This window comes from Festucalex cinctus, chromosome 1, assembly GCF_051991245.1.
Source record: "Festucalex cinctus isolate MCC-2025b chromosome 1, RoL_Fcin_1.0, whole genome shotgun sequence".
In the NCBI taxonomy this organism is placed as follows: domain Eukaryota; kingdom Metazoa; phylum Chordata; class Actinopteri; order Syngnathiformes; family Syngnathidae; genus Festucalex; species Festucalex cinctus.
Genome location: NC_135411.1, coordinates 51,177,438 through 51,193,150, shown reverse-complemented (window position 1 = coordinate 51,193,150; position 15,713 = coordinate 51,177,438). Strand labels below are relative to the sequence as shown.

At 40.6% G+C, this 15,713-nt stretch overlaps 1 protein-coding gene across 3 annotated transcripts in view; it reads right to left on the bottom strand.

Moving 5' to 3' along the window:
* The window catches only part of tnrc18 (trinucleotide repeat containing 18), a 68,650-nt gene that overhangs the window by 38,538 nt on the left and 14,399 nt on the right, over positions 1-15,713 (bottom strand). For all 3 annotated transcript variants that reach the window (XM_077540325.1, XM_077540335.1, XM_077540342.1), the window contains exons 3-5: positions 10,194-10,334; positions 5,419-5,520; positions 3,531-5,285 (exon numbers count right to left, since the gene is read on the bottom strand). In XM_077540325.1, the coding sequence (XP_077396451.1) occupies positions 3,531-5,285; positions 5,419-5,520; positions 10,194-10,334 (1,998 nt within the window). The remainder of the gene's footprint in view (positions 1-3,530; positions 5,286-5,418; positions 5,521-10,193; positions 10,335-15,713) is intronic.

Genomic DNA, 15,713 nt, shown 5'->3' with positions numbered 1-15,713 from the left:
CAACTGCCTTTTTATCATGCCGCTGTGACATACTAATCAAGTTAAAGAGTCTCCTAATATTATTAGTAGAATGACGACCTTTAATAAAACCTGTTTGATCACTATGAATAATTGTCGAGATTACCGTCTCTAATCGAGATGCCAAGGCCTTAGCGATAATTTTAATATCGGTATTAATTAGTGATATCGGTCGGTAACTTGACGGGAGGGTAGGGTCTTTTTCTGGCTTTAATAAAAGTTTAATTGCTGCTATATTCATATCTTGACGTATATCACCTTTACTTTTAATTTCAGTTACTACTCTTAGAAATAATGGAGCAAACATTAACCAGAAATGTTTAAAAAATATAGCCGGAAAGCCGTCTGGACCAGGTGCTCTGCCATTAGGCACACTGTCTAAAGCACGATACAACTCATCTATAGTAAGCGGGGTATCGAGAATATCTTTATGTTCAATAGATAACTGAGGTATATTTAAGCTGTTTAGGAATTCCTCAATATATTCAGGGTTAGGTCTATTAATTTCTGTGTATAGATTTCGATAATAGTTATAAAAAATATGGTTAATTTCTTCTGGTGATTGTGTGCATTCACCATTTATATCTTTAATAGCCGTTATAAGAGATTTTTCCCGATTCCGTTGAAGTTGATTTGCCAGGAATTTACCTGATTTATTATTATGTTCAAAATTATTATATCTCAACTGTTGTATTATAAACTCTGTCTTTTTAGATAACATGTTATCTAACTGTATTTTTATATTCTGTAGTTCTATCCATATTTGATTATTTGGGTTTAATACATATTCATCCGTTAGTTGTTTAATTTTATCTTCCAGGTATTTTTCTAATTTTTGATCCTGTTTCTTTTTATAAGTTGAATATGATATAATTTTCCCTCTAATTACCGCTTTCCCTGCTTCCCAGAGAAGAGATGGAGATATATTTGGAGAGTCATTTATTTCCAAAAAATCTGCCCACTCCCTTCTAATAATTTTATCAAACTCTACGTCTTTCAGTAATGAGATGTTAAAACGCCATATCGGGGGAGGTTTAAAGGTAGAGTCAATTTGTAGAGTGAGGGAGACTGGTGCATGATCACTTATAATTATAGAATGTATTTTTATAGCAGTTTTATCAACAATAGAATTATTTGTAAGGAAAAAATCAATTCTTGAGAATGATCGGTGCACAGCAGAGAAGAAAGTAAATTCCTTCTTAGTTGGGTTTTGAAGTCTCCAGCCATCGCTGAGGCCAAAATCCTCCATATACTCATCTATTACTTTAGCGGATCGTAATCGCCTTGTATATATCGTATTATTAGAACGATCTATTAACGGGTTCAAGACCGTGTTAAAATCACCTCCAATAATAATAGTAGAATTTGTTGCTAAATCGAGTAACCGAGAGAAAAATTCATGGAAAAAATCAGGGTCATCATTATTTGGGGCATATAAATTACCAATTGTATATACTTTATTAAATATAGTTACCTGGATAATAATATATCGGCCCTCTAAATCTGTTACTATATTATTTAGAGTAAAGAATAAATTCTTATGTATAAGTATAGAGACACCTCTTTGTCTACTATTATAGGAGGCAGAGTAAACTTGACTAAAATTTTTATCTATAAATAATTTTTCTTCTGATTTTTGTAAGTGGGTTTCTTGTAGGAGACAAATATCTGCCTTAAATTTTGAGAGATGGTCTAAAATTTTTATTCTTTTTGCCTGGGAGCGAGCGCCACACACATTCCAGGAGACCAGAGCTAATTTCTGCATACAAGCAATATAGACTCAGTCTTATGTATACATCTATATAAGCTGCTTATTAATATTAACATATTGTAGGATAGCAAAAGAGTAATTAGGCAATTTATATAATTTATATAAAGAGAGAGATAGCAAGTAGATAAGTATAATAGTGAAGAAACGTGGGGGGAAGTGAGTGTGAAGGAAATCTGTGGGGGATTCAACATAACAATACACCAGTAAATGGTGACCTAAGCGAGATTATTATTATTATTATTAATTTATTTTTTTAAGAATATATTTCTATATTATTATTATTATTATTATTATTACTTTATAGCCTATGCATAATATAAATTCATATTCTATTTCGTAACCCATTATCCATACATATACATACATATACATATACATATATATACATATATACACATATACATACACATACATATACATATACCTACGTCAAATAATCACACAATGCTCGGCTCTACCAATTGTCAGTTAGAACAGCCAAGGGGTCGAGGTTGGGTTTCGGAATAGCTGGCCGTCGATATATAATTTATCAACGACCATCGAAGTCCGTTTACCCTCCTGTCTATTTTGTTTCATGATAGGAAACAGTACTTTTCGCCGCTCGTTTATCTCTCTTGGGAATTGATCATTCATCCCGAAAGATGTCCCTTTGAGCTCCCGTCCTTTACTTTTTACCAATTCTTTATGTTTAAAATGTTCGAACTTAGCAATAATAGGACGGGGCTTATTGCCCTTACGAGCTCCGAGCCGGTGTACACGGTGAAAAGAGATATTATTTACCGTCTCCTGTGGGATCTTTAGCGATGATGTCATGAATTTTTTTATCTCACCCTCTGGATTATCTGGAGAATTTTCGGATATACCTGAGAATATTAGATTTTCCCGCATACTACGGGATTGAACATCTAAGACCGTTTCCTTTAGCATTTTATTTTCCTTTTTAATCGTCTCCAACTCGGCTGTGACAGCGACGAGAGAGGAGCGTAGCTCGGAGTTATCGCATTGGAGATCGCTTACCTGTTGGCTAACGAATTCCAAACTTGCCTTTAATTCTTTGACGTCCTCGCGGATAAGACAGAGGACGTCAAGTTTTTTATTTATGGAATCCAGCATACTCACCGATACGTCGGCGGTTGCTAAATCGTCCGTGTCTGTTGACGAGTCATTTTTCCTTTTTTTTTTCGAAGGATTATCCCGACTGGCCGCCGGCTCATCCATCGCGCAGCTATAAAAATGATCGTCAATAAAACGTTCGAGGTCGTCCACACTGGATAATATTTCCGATCTTTCTTAGAAAAGAAAAAAATCGAATTTATCTAATCATTAAATTCGGGTTTAATTAGAAATATAAAGCTAATTCTATTTTAGCAGCAGAGCGCCGCCATGTTAGATTTTCCCAGTCTCGCTACCGGTCACGCGATAGTCACAGCATCTCGCGATGGGAAATGTAGTTCCTCTTCTGGAGTAATTGCGTGGGATGATTTCACCATTGCGTGGGATGATTTCACCATTGCGTGGGGGAGGAAATTTTATGTATTTCTGTACTTGTGATATCGATATTGGCTACTTACTGAAGACTACTGTATCGTACTGGTATCGGTCTGAAAAAAGTGGTGTCGAACATCCTAATAAAATGCACATCAAGGTGTGATGTGAAGTGACTAATCTCCAATGCACAGGTGTGGAAAACGAAGGTCAGAAAATTGTTTTGGCCCCATATCCCAGCAAAAACAATCATTACCTTTAATAGCTGTTGGCAGCAGGGGTCTCTGGGGGTCTGAGGATGCACTGGTCTGTTTACTGCTGGTGCTCTCTCTCTGCCGGGCCACAGCGACAGCAATGCCAACAGGAGGGTGGCGCACCTCGCCCTCAATCTCTCGACCAAAGGAGCGGGCGCTGTCGGGTCGATCCTGCTCTCGTTTCAGCTGGGGAGGGACCCTCAGTGACCCAGAAGCACTTGAGCCAATAAGTGACCTTTCTCTGTCTCTTTCCCGCTCTCGATCTCGATCACCTTCCATCCCAATACTAGCCAAACCTCCGAAAGACCCTCGGGTGTCCACTGTGAGCCTGGAGGAGGATGCGGGTCCCTCAGCAGCAAAATTGCCACTGTATTTAATGAGACTCTGCATGGCCGACACCTCCGAGGGGACAGAAGCTCTCTCTCCACCAGCGGACACTCCTGGTCGGTAAAGGGCTGACGGGTCCAAGTAGAGTCTCTGACTCCCTTCCTCACCCAAGCGGCTTTGTCCATGCTCGGTGGCGTGCGTTTGCGGGGAATGCCTCTGTGAGTTAACATTAGCGGAGGGTCGGTTCGTTGTGTGAGGGGAATGAGAAATCTGTGTGTGTGACGGCTGCCTGTGCGGAGAAGAACGCGTGTGTCCGTGTTGGGCGGCGAGGGCAGCCATGTGATTGGTAGCGTAGTTGGTCAAAGGGCTGATGGAATTCCAATTTCTGTCTGGCCCGGCCCGCTCGACGCCCAAACGACTCGAGTGCTTGGACATGTCCCGCGCTTCCGGGCTAAACCTTGATTGATTGGAAGAGTGAGAAGAGTCCTGGCCTCGTTTGCCGATAGAACCATTGGAACAAATTACAGACCCTTCCTCTCGATGATTGCCTGAGTCACCAGACTGGGAAAGTCGAGGGTGTTCTATCAGGCTCCTCTCAGAAAACCTGTAAGTTTCCCGTTCCAGCTCTTTATCGTTCTCTCGCTCTCTGTCCCTGTTTTTGTCACCGTGCTTGTCGCGGGCCTGCGATGCGATCTGGATGGGCCCGACACGCTCGTCATAAACCTCCACAGAAGGTACGTATGTTGGCGCACTGACTCTTTGCTCTCTCGTGGACTCTCGGAGCGTGTGGGGAAGGGGCACTGAAGTGCTGGAGGTCTGCAGGGAAGGAGGAAGGGCGTAGGAGAAGTGGAGTGTCCCTGCTTGCATGGAGTCATTCCTCCTCTGTCGTTCGGAGTGAGACGCTGTCAGCAAGTTTGAGTTATTAGAGTTTGCGTTAGAGTGATGGTGGGCTCGAGAGCCCGCCTCACCCTCCCGACTCACTCGGTCCGTTTCGTGTCCAGGGAGCCTGCTCATGCCTCCGCCCCCACCTGGAGGGAAGGAGGGGAGCACAGGTGACGGCTTTGACCTGGGCTCCCCTGTGGAGGGCTGAGAGCTCGATTTCGGTTGATGGTGGTGCAGATGGAGCGACCAACCATCTTTCTCCACCGTGTCCCTTTCCCTATCTTTCTCTCGCTCCTTACCACCAGGGCGCCCCCGGTGGTCTTCCTCAGATCTCCCATCCAGCGTGAGGTCCACCACACTGTGCGGTCGCAGCTCCTCCCGTGACCGCTCTCGGTCCCGTTCACGTTCCCCCCGATAGGACTTTTCTCTGCCTGCGTCTCGGGATGCCTTTTGGGGCGGAGTCGAGCTGGAACGTGTGCTTTGAGGAGCAGATGGCGGGTGGGGGTGGAGGGGCGACTGGCTAACAGCAGCTGGCAGGAAAAAGCTCTCTAAAATCAGACAAAAACAAAAATAAGAGCACCAACCTCAAATGCACACCTTTGGGGATGAGGACAAATTAGATGCTTGAGTGCATCCACAGTAACAATAAGAGTGGGGCAAAAAAAAAAAAAAATGACTGACCTTTATGGGAGTCATAGAGGTGATTTTGGGGGTTTGAGGGAGGGTCCAAGTGCCCCAATGATAGGTAGGGACTTGAGTACAGGCTGCCAGGAAGAGGGTAGCCTAGAGACAGAAACAGAACATATCATTCGATTCCATTTAGAAATAGCACAACAGAACTGCACCCTTGGAACATTTCCTCCACTTTAAATTGTGTACAGTGCTTAACATAAATGAGTGTATTCCAGCACATTTGTTGAAAAAAAAAAGAAGAAAAAAACCCTTGAGATTATTTTCCATTTTCGACTGCATGTTTGGCAAAGTGCACACACAAAATGCAACAACCAATCACGGCTCACCAGTTTTCTGAAGCTGAGCCGTGATTGGTTGTTACTTGTTACCTAAACCCTGAGTGAGCAACTGCGACGCTGTTTTCACTCGACAGCATGTCGCAAAATGGTCGCAACCCGAGATGGATGATAACAGGTGGATTTTGCTGTTTAATTCATATTCAACAAAAACAATATTAATCAGAATGTCGTGTTTAGACTAGTGAAGATGCATAGAAGATATTGTTGTCAAGAATATTTTTGGGTTGACTTCCTCTTTAAGACAAAATTTAATTTGTAGGAATAGGAATTCAACCACAAAATTCCGAATTTTGTCTCGTGTCCTGATCCTTTTTATTTCTTATTTTTTAAAGACTTTTCAAAGGAGCCAGGCACTCATTTAGTTCGAGCGCTGAATATACATATTTGAGCCCACTGAGAAATTTGGACAATAGCCAGGCAAGCAAGATTTAAAAAATAACTTTTACCAATCATAGCAAATAGCAATAATAATAGTCCATCATCCTTACAAATTCACAATGTTTACTAATATGTATGATGTCCCATATCATCCAAGACAATAATATTACAGGTTCATTTGCAATTGGGTCAGCATGGATCAGTGGAAGAGTGGTCGTCTCACATCCATGAGGTTGTGGGTTCGATCCTCAACCCTGGTGAACACATCAACGTGTCTTTGAGCAAGACACGGAGCCCCGATTTGCTCCCAGTGGACCTGGCAGCGCCATACATGGCAGCAGCCGACCACTGGTGTGTGAATGGGTGAATGTGAGGCATTGTAAAGCATTTTGGGCACCATATGGTGTAAAGAGCTACATGTGTGTATGGCATCCAGTTGTGCTAATACGACTGGGAGAAACATGCACATTTCATAGTTACGAATGGGGTTATACGATGCGCAGAATGTCGGCCATATTTATTTTATCCTCCAACTACGGCAACTACTACACTCGGGCTGTGTCCAATTGTGCAAGCTATTCCCTATATAGTGCACTGACTAGTATGGGGTCACGCCATTTTATAGGGGTGAGAGAATGTCCATAAGAAAAAAAAATGTAGGTCATTCAAAATTACTCTCAATGCACTTTGAAAAGTAGCGAACATTGATGGTCACTCAATCCGACCGGTTAATTTGATAAAGGTGGGACGTCGGATTTATCCCACTCTTATTGTCCCAAGTTCCAACCTCAAAATGTTCGAGGAAAATGGATACAACAAAGATGGCTGATTCCGATAATTTGTTTACTCTGGTTATCGCAGTCATTCACGATATGTTACGTGAACCTATTTCAAATAAATTAAAGGAGCAATACTGTATAAATAAATATCTGTTTAAAATCTTTTAAATTATGTCTTGCCATTCACAGACTGTCTCTCTATGTGGCTCACCATTGTCAAGTGACATCAGAACTGCTTTGTCGGTCCGAGCTGCTACAGAGTGGAATCTCACTCCAGTTATCAGAAATCTAAACAGTACACATACATTACATTTAAGCTCGAACTAAAAAAAATGGTTAATTGATAATCAGAAATGTCAACACTAACAGGACTTGCTCTCGCTGCTTTGCTTGCCTTTTGTACGTTCTCATGCTTCTTGTATTTGTTTTTCCCTTGTTGGTTTTAACGTACCTTTTAGTAAATGTATTGTAATTTTATTAGGGTGACATTTACGATCTGTCTTGGGGGAAAAAATAGCCTTTTGGCTAATTCTGGCATATTTACTAAAATGTTTATTAATATGTACTGTCCCTACATGTAAATCAATCAACATTGAAGCCGGTGAGTGAAGTTGCGGTCCTTTTCTTTCCCCCGGCTTTGCAACTCGGATGTACGAGTTCAAAGGGGCGTTCCCGTGCTCACTTTCCGGTATGAAGTCGGAAAAGTCTGGCTCCCTACTTTCCTCGAATGCAGCAATAGATCACAATGCATTGAGAGTATGAAAAAAAAATGGCGCGAGCAGCAAAGCGATACATTAACTATGTACTATGGAAATAATTTGTTTTAGTTGAACAATTGTACATCAAAGGAAATAAAATACAGTTTTGAAACATTTTTTATTCACAATCAATATTCGGCAATTTATATGCTGCTGCATCATGACACGTAGAGTGGTTACATGACATGCGACGAGGACCAAGTAGTGAACTGGCTGTCTGAATTGAGGTGAGGGAACTATATATTAGGATACTATATAGTGCCGCACTAGCCCACACACAGCCCTGATCAAAATATATAGGAAGTGGCTTTTCTGACGTTACGTCCACTCTTTGCTGATTGGTTCATTCCATTGTCAGTCTGCTCATGTTTTGCCCTGCCTCAAAAATGTGCTTTTATGAGACTGCGACCAGGCTAGTAAAAGTGAGTGATCAGCCATACATAAAATATATTTCAAACCCAACATTTAATATTCGAGTGCCTCAAGGAGAAAATACTGATTAAACGAAATAGTTGTGGCTTAGATCCACTTAAGAAAATGTGCCTACGCTTAGAGCCACTTAAGAAACTTGGCCAGATTACAGAACATTGTATCTGGCAAAGCAACGCATCACATTTCAAAGTTGGATTGCTGCTTTCATAAACATGCAATGTCCTTCCTCTTATATAGCTCCTTGATAGTTCCCATATTGGTTCAGCATTACAGCAATTTTACCAGTTTATGCTACTGTGAATGTTAATTTATTTTTTGTTAAAACCAAAATTTAAACCAAAAAAAGGCTGATTACGGTAAATTACTGGCCTCACATTCATTGAAGCTAAGCACAGAAGGAAAATGAAACGAATGGGGTCATAGTCTGTATGCTTATCTGAGCTTCCTATTTGAGCATGACAACATCTGGCATACTTCATGTCAGACTTTGCACACTTCTTTTTCTCCCCTTGCTCTCAGTTGTTCCATACATGAGGTCAGCAATGTGCTCGAGTCTGCCTCGGAGCCAGCTGTTGCGCTCAGAGACCAGTTCTTAATATAGAAAAAAAAAAGGCTCTGCCCTTTATTTTCATGCTAGCAATGCGCTTGTTTGTAACTCCTATGCTAACTGGTGTTGCTAACTTGTGTTGTTCCCACATGCCCAGGAACACCTTGCTAAAGCATCTCGAAAGATGCCGCATCCATTCCAGCATGAACCGCTGAAGAGCAGAACCAGCGTGTAAATCTGTCTACTTTGTGAGAGGCAGAAATTGAGATGCGAGCAGAGCTGCTGCATGGCGGAAGGCACAGTGAGGTGGAAATATAAAAGGCAGTGTTAGACTGAGAGGGCAAATGAATGCAGGGTAGCTTTATCACTAACCTTCCTTTAAACTCAGCAAACATCTAGCTAGCATTGATCCCTCACAGCTTTCATAGAAAATTCCTGTGACGCGTGGGTGTGTCCCAACCACATCCAAAATCGGACTCTTAGCTGCTGCCCAGAAATGCTTCCAGTTTTTACCTTCAGCTGTTGCTACAACCAGGCATCAGGCATTGTGAACCGCCTTTAGGCCATGAAGGAATTTATTTATATCCGTATCTATGGCCTCTTGAGTTGGCAGGGTTTTATTTATTTATCTTTTTTTTTTTTTTTTTAAAGTAAGATCTCTGTGCTTTAATTCAGACTACATTTGAAGTCTAAACATCATCTATTCCATCATCTCCTGAATATTAGGTCAGACAGGGTTTATCTCCCTTTTTCTGTAAGCTACCAATGCTCGTACGTAAATCATCCTCATCTTAGACTCACATGACAGTGATGACCCGTCTTAACTGCACAAACGGGGGTGAAATGGAGCAAAACTATCACCTATCTCTACCAAGTCTGAGTGAGATCTCTGTCAGGTACACCAAGCAGTTTTTCTTTTTACTTAAATCCCAAGTGAAATCTATTTGTCCTTCGGCTACAGTATAGCCTTTCCCAGATGCTATAGCAAGATGTGCCTCATTCATTTCTTTCTACCACTTCAGTCAGACTTAATCAGGGGACATGTAAAGAGGGCACATACATTCAATCACTTAAGAAGGAGAGCACAGAGGACAGAGACTACCCAGGAGGAGACAAAGACACTCGTACATGCATGCACGTTTGTCTTGAAAAGCTAGGTCAGGGAGAGAGAGAGCGAAATGTTGAAAAGTGGGGCAAGAGAGGGAATTGAAGACCATGTTGGGTAGGGGGCTTTAAAAAAAGAACAAAAGAAGATAACACATTAGAGTGAGATGTGGCAGGTGAAAAAAAAAAAGTGAGACTGGCTGACTGCAGGAAAGAGGAAGTGAGACACATTTAGGACAGAGCCAGGAGCAGAGCTAACAGCAGAGAAAAGGGGAAAAAAATCCCACTGGTGGAAGTCATGAGACTACCAGAAAGAAGAACAGGTCTCTGGGGGCAAATGGCGGGTGCCGAGAGACAGCACTCCCTCGGCAACGCCACGTCATTTGTGTCCTTTATGGTGCTGATTGATGGAATTGCATGTATTTACCTTCGTGAGCGTGTGATGCCCAGAGCTGAGCCATCGACAAACCACTGGGATTGGCTGATCTGTATGCAGGGTCAGAGGTCAGGTGGGAGGGGCATGGATAACCAGCCAGGAAGGGATTGGATCCCGTTGGGAAGGCATCACCTGGAAAAAATAAGGACTGTCAGTCACCATAGTAACCACCATGACCAAAGTAATAACCAGCCAAAGCCAATCAATGGACATTACTGTATATTATACATATTAACGGTGGCCTAGGCTGTAGCCTGTATATGAATCGCTGGTGAGTTGGTAAACGTGAAAGAAGAACATGTTGTTGTTTTTTTAAGACATAAAATCATCTAATCTTAAAATGACATTCTCTTCTAGGAATGACATCTTTATTGGGTGGAAATATAGGAGAATTAGGCTTAACTCAACCAAACATTTTTTTTTTTTAAACACAAGGGCACCTTGTGTTGAGCTGAGCTGAGCCAAACTCTGCTGCAAGGATTTGCATTTCAACAACAAGTTTGAGTGCATCGCCGACATTTTAGGTCAAGTGTCAACCATTTCAGCCCTTCACACCTTAAAATGCTGTCAAAGTAATGTAATTTGGAATTCAATCAATAGTTTCATCGGATACAAAAATAAAATCGCAAAAATCCACAGGTCCAACCGCTGTCCCTTTAAAACACATCTGCCAATATCAAAGTTAAGCTCAAGAACATGTTTCATTTTATCTGTGCGAGACTTATTCAATATGTGTGAGGCAATGAATTAATTTTTGTTAAGGTTTTATGATGCCAGCAGTTTGGTCATGGTTTGTAACAGCTTTTAAATACAAAAAAAAACAAAACAACAACAACGGTGGTCGATGTGTGTATCAGAACAGAGAGAGTTTTTAACCTTAGTGGTTTTATTATATCTACTATTGGCTACACAGCATTCCGTTTAGGGCTCAACGCAATTAGGTTTTATTAGGTTTATTTCAGATTCAGCAGACATCATTCCTAACTTGATTATCACAACAAACAGGCATCAGTTGGACCATGATGATGTCCACTGTGTCTATTTAACTCACGCTAACCTCATTATAGACACATGCAGGATAGGATGCACTGATGCACTGAAGAATGCTGAAATCAAACAAACAGCCTTTAAAACCTAACCCAAGTTGTAAGACAGAAACCCTCCAACTCAGTATTGATACTTTTATCAGTCTATTTTTAAGTAGGCTCATCCAAGCACTATCAGACCATTAGCAATCTTTGAACCTTTGAACTATTGCTGCTTCCTCCAATCGCACATCTCAAGAGCCCAAAAAAGGTTTCACGTTTAACTGAGGTGTTCCACCATCGTCCCATCACGCCCCCGCCCAGACCATTAACTAAAAGCAGCACACAGCCATTACCCTGATAAAACTATCCATGTGTAGGGGAAAGGGTGCTTTCGCCTCTAACATGGTGGCAGGGGAAAGAAATGTGTGTGTGTGTGTGTGTGTGTGTGTGTGTGTGTGTGTGTGTGTGTGTGTGTGTGTGTGTGTGTGTGTGTGTGTGTGTGTGTACGTGTATACTCGTCCCATCTTATGAGAATCAAGACACACGACAATCCGTTTTTTCCTGCATCGAAATAAGTACATTAATACTGCATTATGTCAGCATATAGATGCATTTTCAAATCAATAAATACACATTTCCAATTAATCACCAACATAGGCATGCACGCTCACAGTCAGCATTATGTGGATCCTTCTATGCACTGCCCAAGTCGCTCCAAGTTTGTGTCTTCACCACGAGTTCAGTGTGTGTAGTTTAAGAGCATCGAATGATCACCAACATGTGCAAGCAGTTCTGCGTTTTTTCAGTGAACGCTCGTTGAGAGGCATGTGGCCAACAAGTGCACGCATATTTTATTTAAACACACTTGCAAAAACACAGGCACACAACACATACTCACAGTGTGATTAACCTTCCGTTTGTCTCAGTTGGTTAACTCTGCTGGAAAGCAATCCCCACCACCACGGACTGCCCCAACGTCAGCAGGGAGCAGCGTTTGGACTACAGCGGAACCTCCAAAGTTGTACAATTTGTTCAGTGACGCCGGTTGAGTTCGAAGTTAGTCAATTTCAGAACTATGCTCACATTCTCGCAATAAATCTGTCCAGGCTCAAGCTAACACTTTTAATTGTACTTTTTAAATAGGACATGCAATATTTTAAATAATATAATGTATACAATTTCATATACACAATATATAAAAAGATCACTTAGCCACTGTTAAAAAGACGTGAATGAAAAGTCTTATCCTTTCAAGAGATGACAAGATGCGTAATAGAGAACAGAAAAATGTTTGTTGTAACTACAGCTGCTGGACTACAGTATAGACCGTATATATATATATATATATATATATATATATATATATATATATATATATATATATATATATATATTAGGGGTGTGAATTGCCTTGTACCTGACGATTCGATTCGTATCACGATTCACAGGTCACGATTCGATTCGATGCCGATTAATCCCGATACGAATTTATAAGTCGATTGTTGAGATTTTTTTCATTCAAATTTAGAAAATACTAATCAGTAAGCTTGTACAGTGTAAGATTTATATGAAAATGTATTATTTATTTATCTGAAATTTCAGTCTTATAGAGGTTGTAATCTGTTTCATGTTTGAACAGCATTAAAATAAAATATTAAGGCTTAATGTTCCGTTCATATAACATTCTTCCATGCTCAAGGTGTGAATCCTAAAAAAAAAATAAAATAAAAAATAATTTAAAAAAAATCGATTCTGCCGATTATTGAATCGATTCGAGAATCGCGCAATGTAGTATCGCGATATATCGCCGAATCGATTTTTAACACCCCTAATATATATATATATATATATATATATATATATATATATATATATATATATATATATATATATATATATATATATATAAAATCTAGCCCCTATGGGGAGTGTAACAAAAAATGATTGAGAAGCACTGTCATAACCCAAAAGCAATGTGTTTTCCTCATGAGATTTGGTGGTGGGGGAAAAAAAGACCCCGCATTTTTACAATTACCAATATTGTTGTGGGATTTTTCCATTTTTATGGAACATGTTCAGCCAGAGCCAATGAATCGTTTTAACAGCACAAAATTTTGTCATTCTTCCATAACAGCAGTTGACTTGACTACACAGTATTCAATGACATTTCCCCCCCACACATACAAATTGTCTTTTTGATGAGAAGCAGGTGTGCTGTTGTTACTGTGGCATCTTCTTGCTCGTTCATTCCCATTATTTTTGTCAATTGCGCAGTAGTTAGCAATGAAAGAAAAAATATGCCAGAGATCTCTCTAATAGAGTATAGGCCATGAACATCAGTCAGCTACACCAGTGGTTCCCAACCACCGGGCTGCGGACTGGTACCGGGCTGTGGGAGACTTTGGACCGGGCCGCAGCGGCAGCACAGTTGAAAGTATTTAAAATAAATAAATAAATAAATAAATAAATAAATAAAGGCTGTACTTCCGGTTAATTGATTAGCCGAGGCTTTTATTAAAATGTTTATTTTGAAAAGTGACCAGATTCTCTTTGTTTACGACGGACTTTTGACACATGACTGTTGAACGGACGCGGTGTGTTTTCTGTATGGCGGCCGCACGGACTTGCGTGTCCGGAAATCTGCACCCGCCAGAGCACAAGATCACGGGGGTTCACGCTGGAGAGTTGAGTTCACGCAATAACAACCATGTATAGAGAGAGTCCTATTTGTAAACAATAGCCACGGCTGCCTGCTGTCAAATCGATATGCTTTTTGGACATTATTTCTGCGACTTCTACCATGTCTTTTCTACCATGCGAAAGTATAATTTGTGTTTAAATAGTGCTATTTTGTCATGTTTAATTTACTCTGAGCTCATTTTTTGTCCGACTCATGGCATGCTATGTAGTTAGCTAGCTTCCCTTCGAAAAAATGATTTTGCAAACTGTTTTATTTTGAAATATACTGGATTTACCTTGATGCGAGACACACAACGTCCAGCTCGTGTACAACCTGTCAAACAGTTCCAACAGTCCTGGGACTTTTCTGACACACCTCAGAAATGTTGTGGGGACTGGGGGGGAAATACCATCCTAAAATCCATCTCAGCTTTTCTTCACAGTGGAGGAAAAAGGAAAGAGAAATGGCTTGCATAAGAGAAAACATTTGCTCTCCTCGCTCCAGAAACAATATCCAACAGCCAGTACATTTGGAATTAGTCTAATTATTTGTCTCACCTTCTTCCAAGCCTTTCTTTCCCTCATCTCTCAACCCTTCTCACCATCCCATCTTTTTCCCACCCCAGTCCATTCACTTCACACACGCACATACACAAACAGCTCCCACTTCACAAGATTGTTACTTTGCCATATTGGTGTGATTGGGTTGCCAGGAAACATGCTCTGAGTCCAAGCATCTTCTGAGCCTCCATGTTCAGATCCTCGATAAAAGCAACTGAAAGGTCTGTTGAAATTCAATCCGGAGAAAGCTGCTGCCTGCCATGGCCAACAGTGGAATCAGTGAATTGGACTAAAAGCGGACAAGAATCATGTGCAAAAATCAATGAATGATTTCACAAAAATTGATCATTAAAACAAGCAATATTGGAATAGGTACAAAAGCAAGATAAAGCAAACAAATTTATATATAATCAGAAAAATTCCTCAACAGACAAATACGCGTGCACACACATACACCATCTGTTATCCATCAGTAGTTGGAGGGATTTTGTTGTGTGTGTGTGTGGGTGTGTGTGTGTGTGGGGGGGGGGGTGTTTGGGAAATCAATTGATACTGTTTTTTATTTATAACTAACTATAAAAACTGTGCTGTTTCCATTCTCCACAACCACCAAGCAACACAGTGGTACTGGTAAATGTAACAAGAACCTTTTCTTTCCATTATACAAGAGAAGGCAGATGCAGATTTTGAACACAGGCATTAATGCGTGAAAGTTTGAAATGATTACATGTTGAGTATGTGGCATTACTGAAAATACTATGTAGCTAACATATTTTAGATTATCTGTGACTGCCATTTGCTGCTCTTTGATACAATGATTTAAAACCACAGCAGCGACAATTTTCCCAGCTGATAATCGAATAATTTCGTATGTCAGCAGTGAGATTGTCTTGGTATCTCAAATATCTCCTGCACATACTTTGGAAACAAAGCTCAGTGCACAGGCCTCTGTCACGTCCAAGCAATCATTTTATCTTGTCTGTTTGACTTTTGGTCTCTAGCTTAATGCTAACACAATATGGAGAAGAAAAAAAAAGAAAAAAAAACTTAGATGGGATAACAAAACGATCATCGACGATGTAGTTGCAGTAGTTTAGAAACCCTTAAACAATTTACATTGGAACATAAGCAGAGCATACAACAATATTCACAATCACAAACATATGTTTCCTTTATCCATTGGAAAAAATGGCTAATATTATTGCAGCTTAGTCAAGACTGGCTTCTGTGATTCATCATCAAA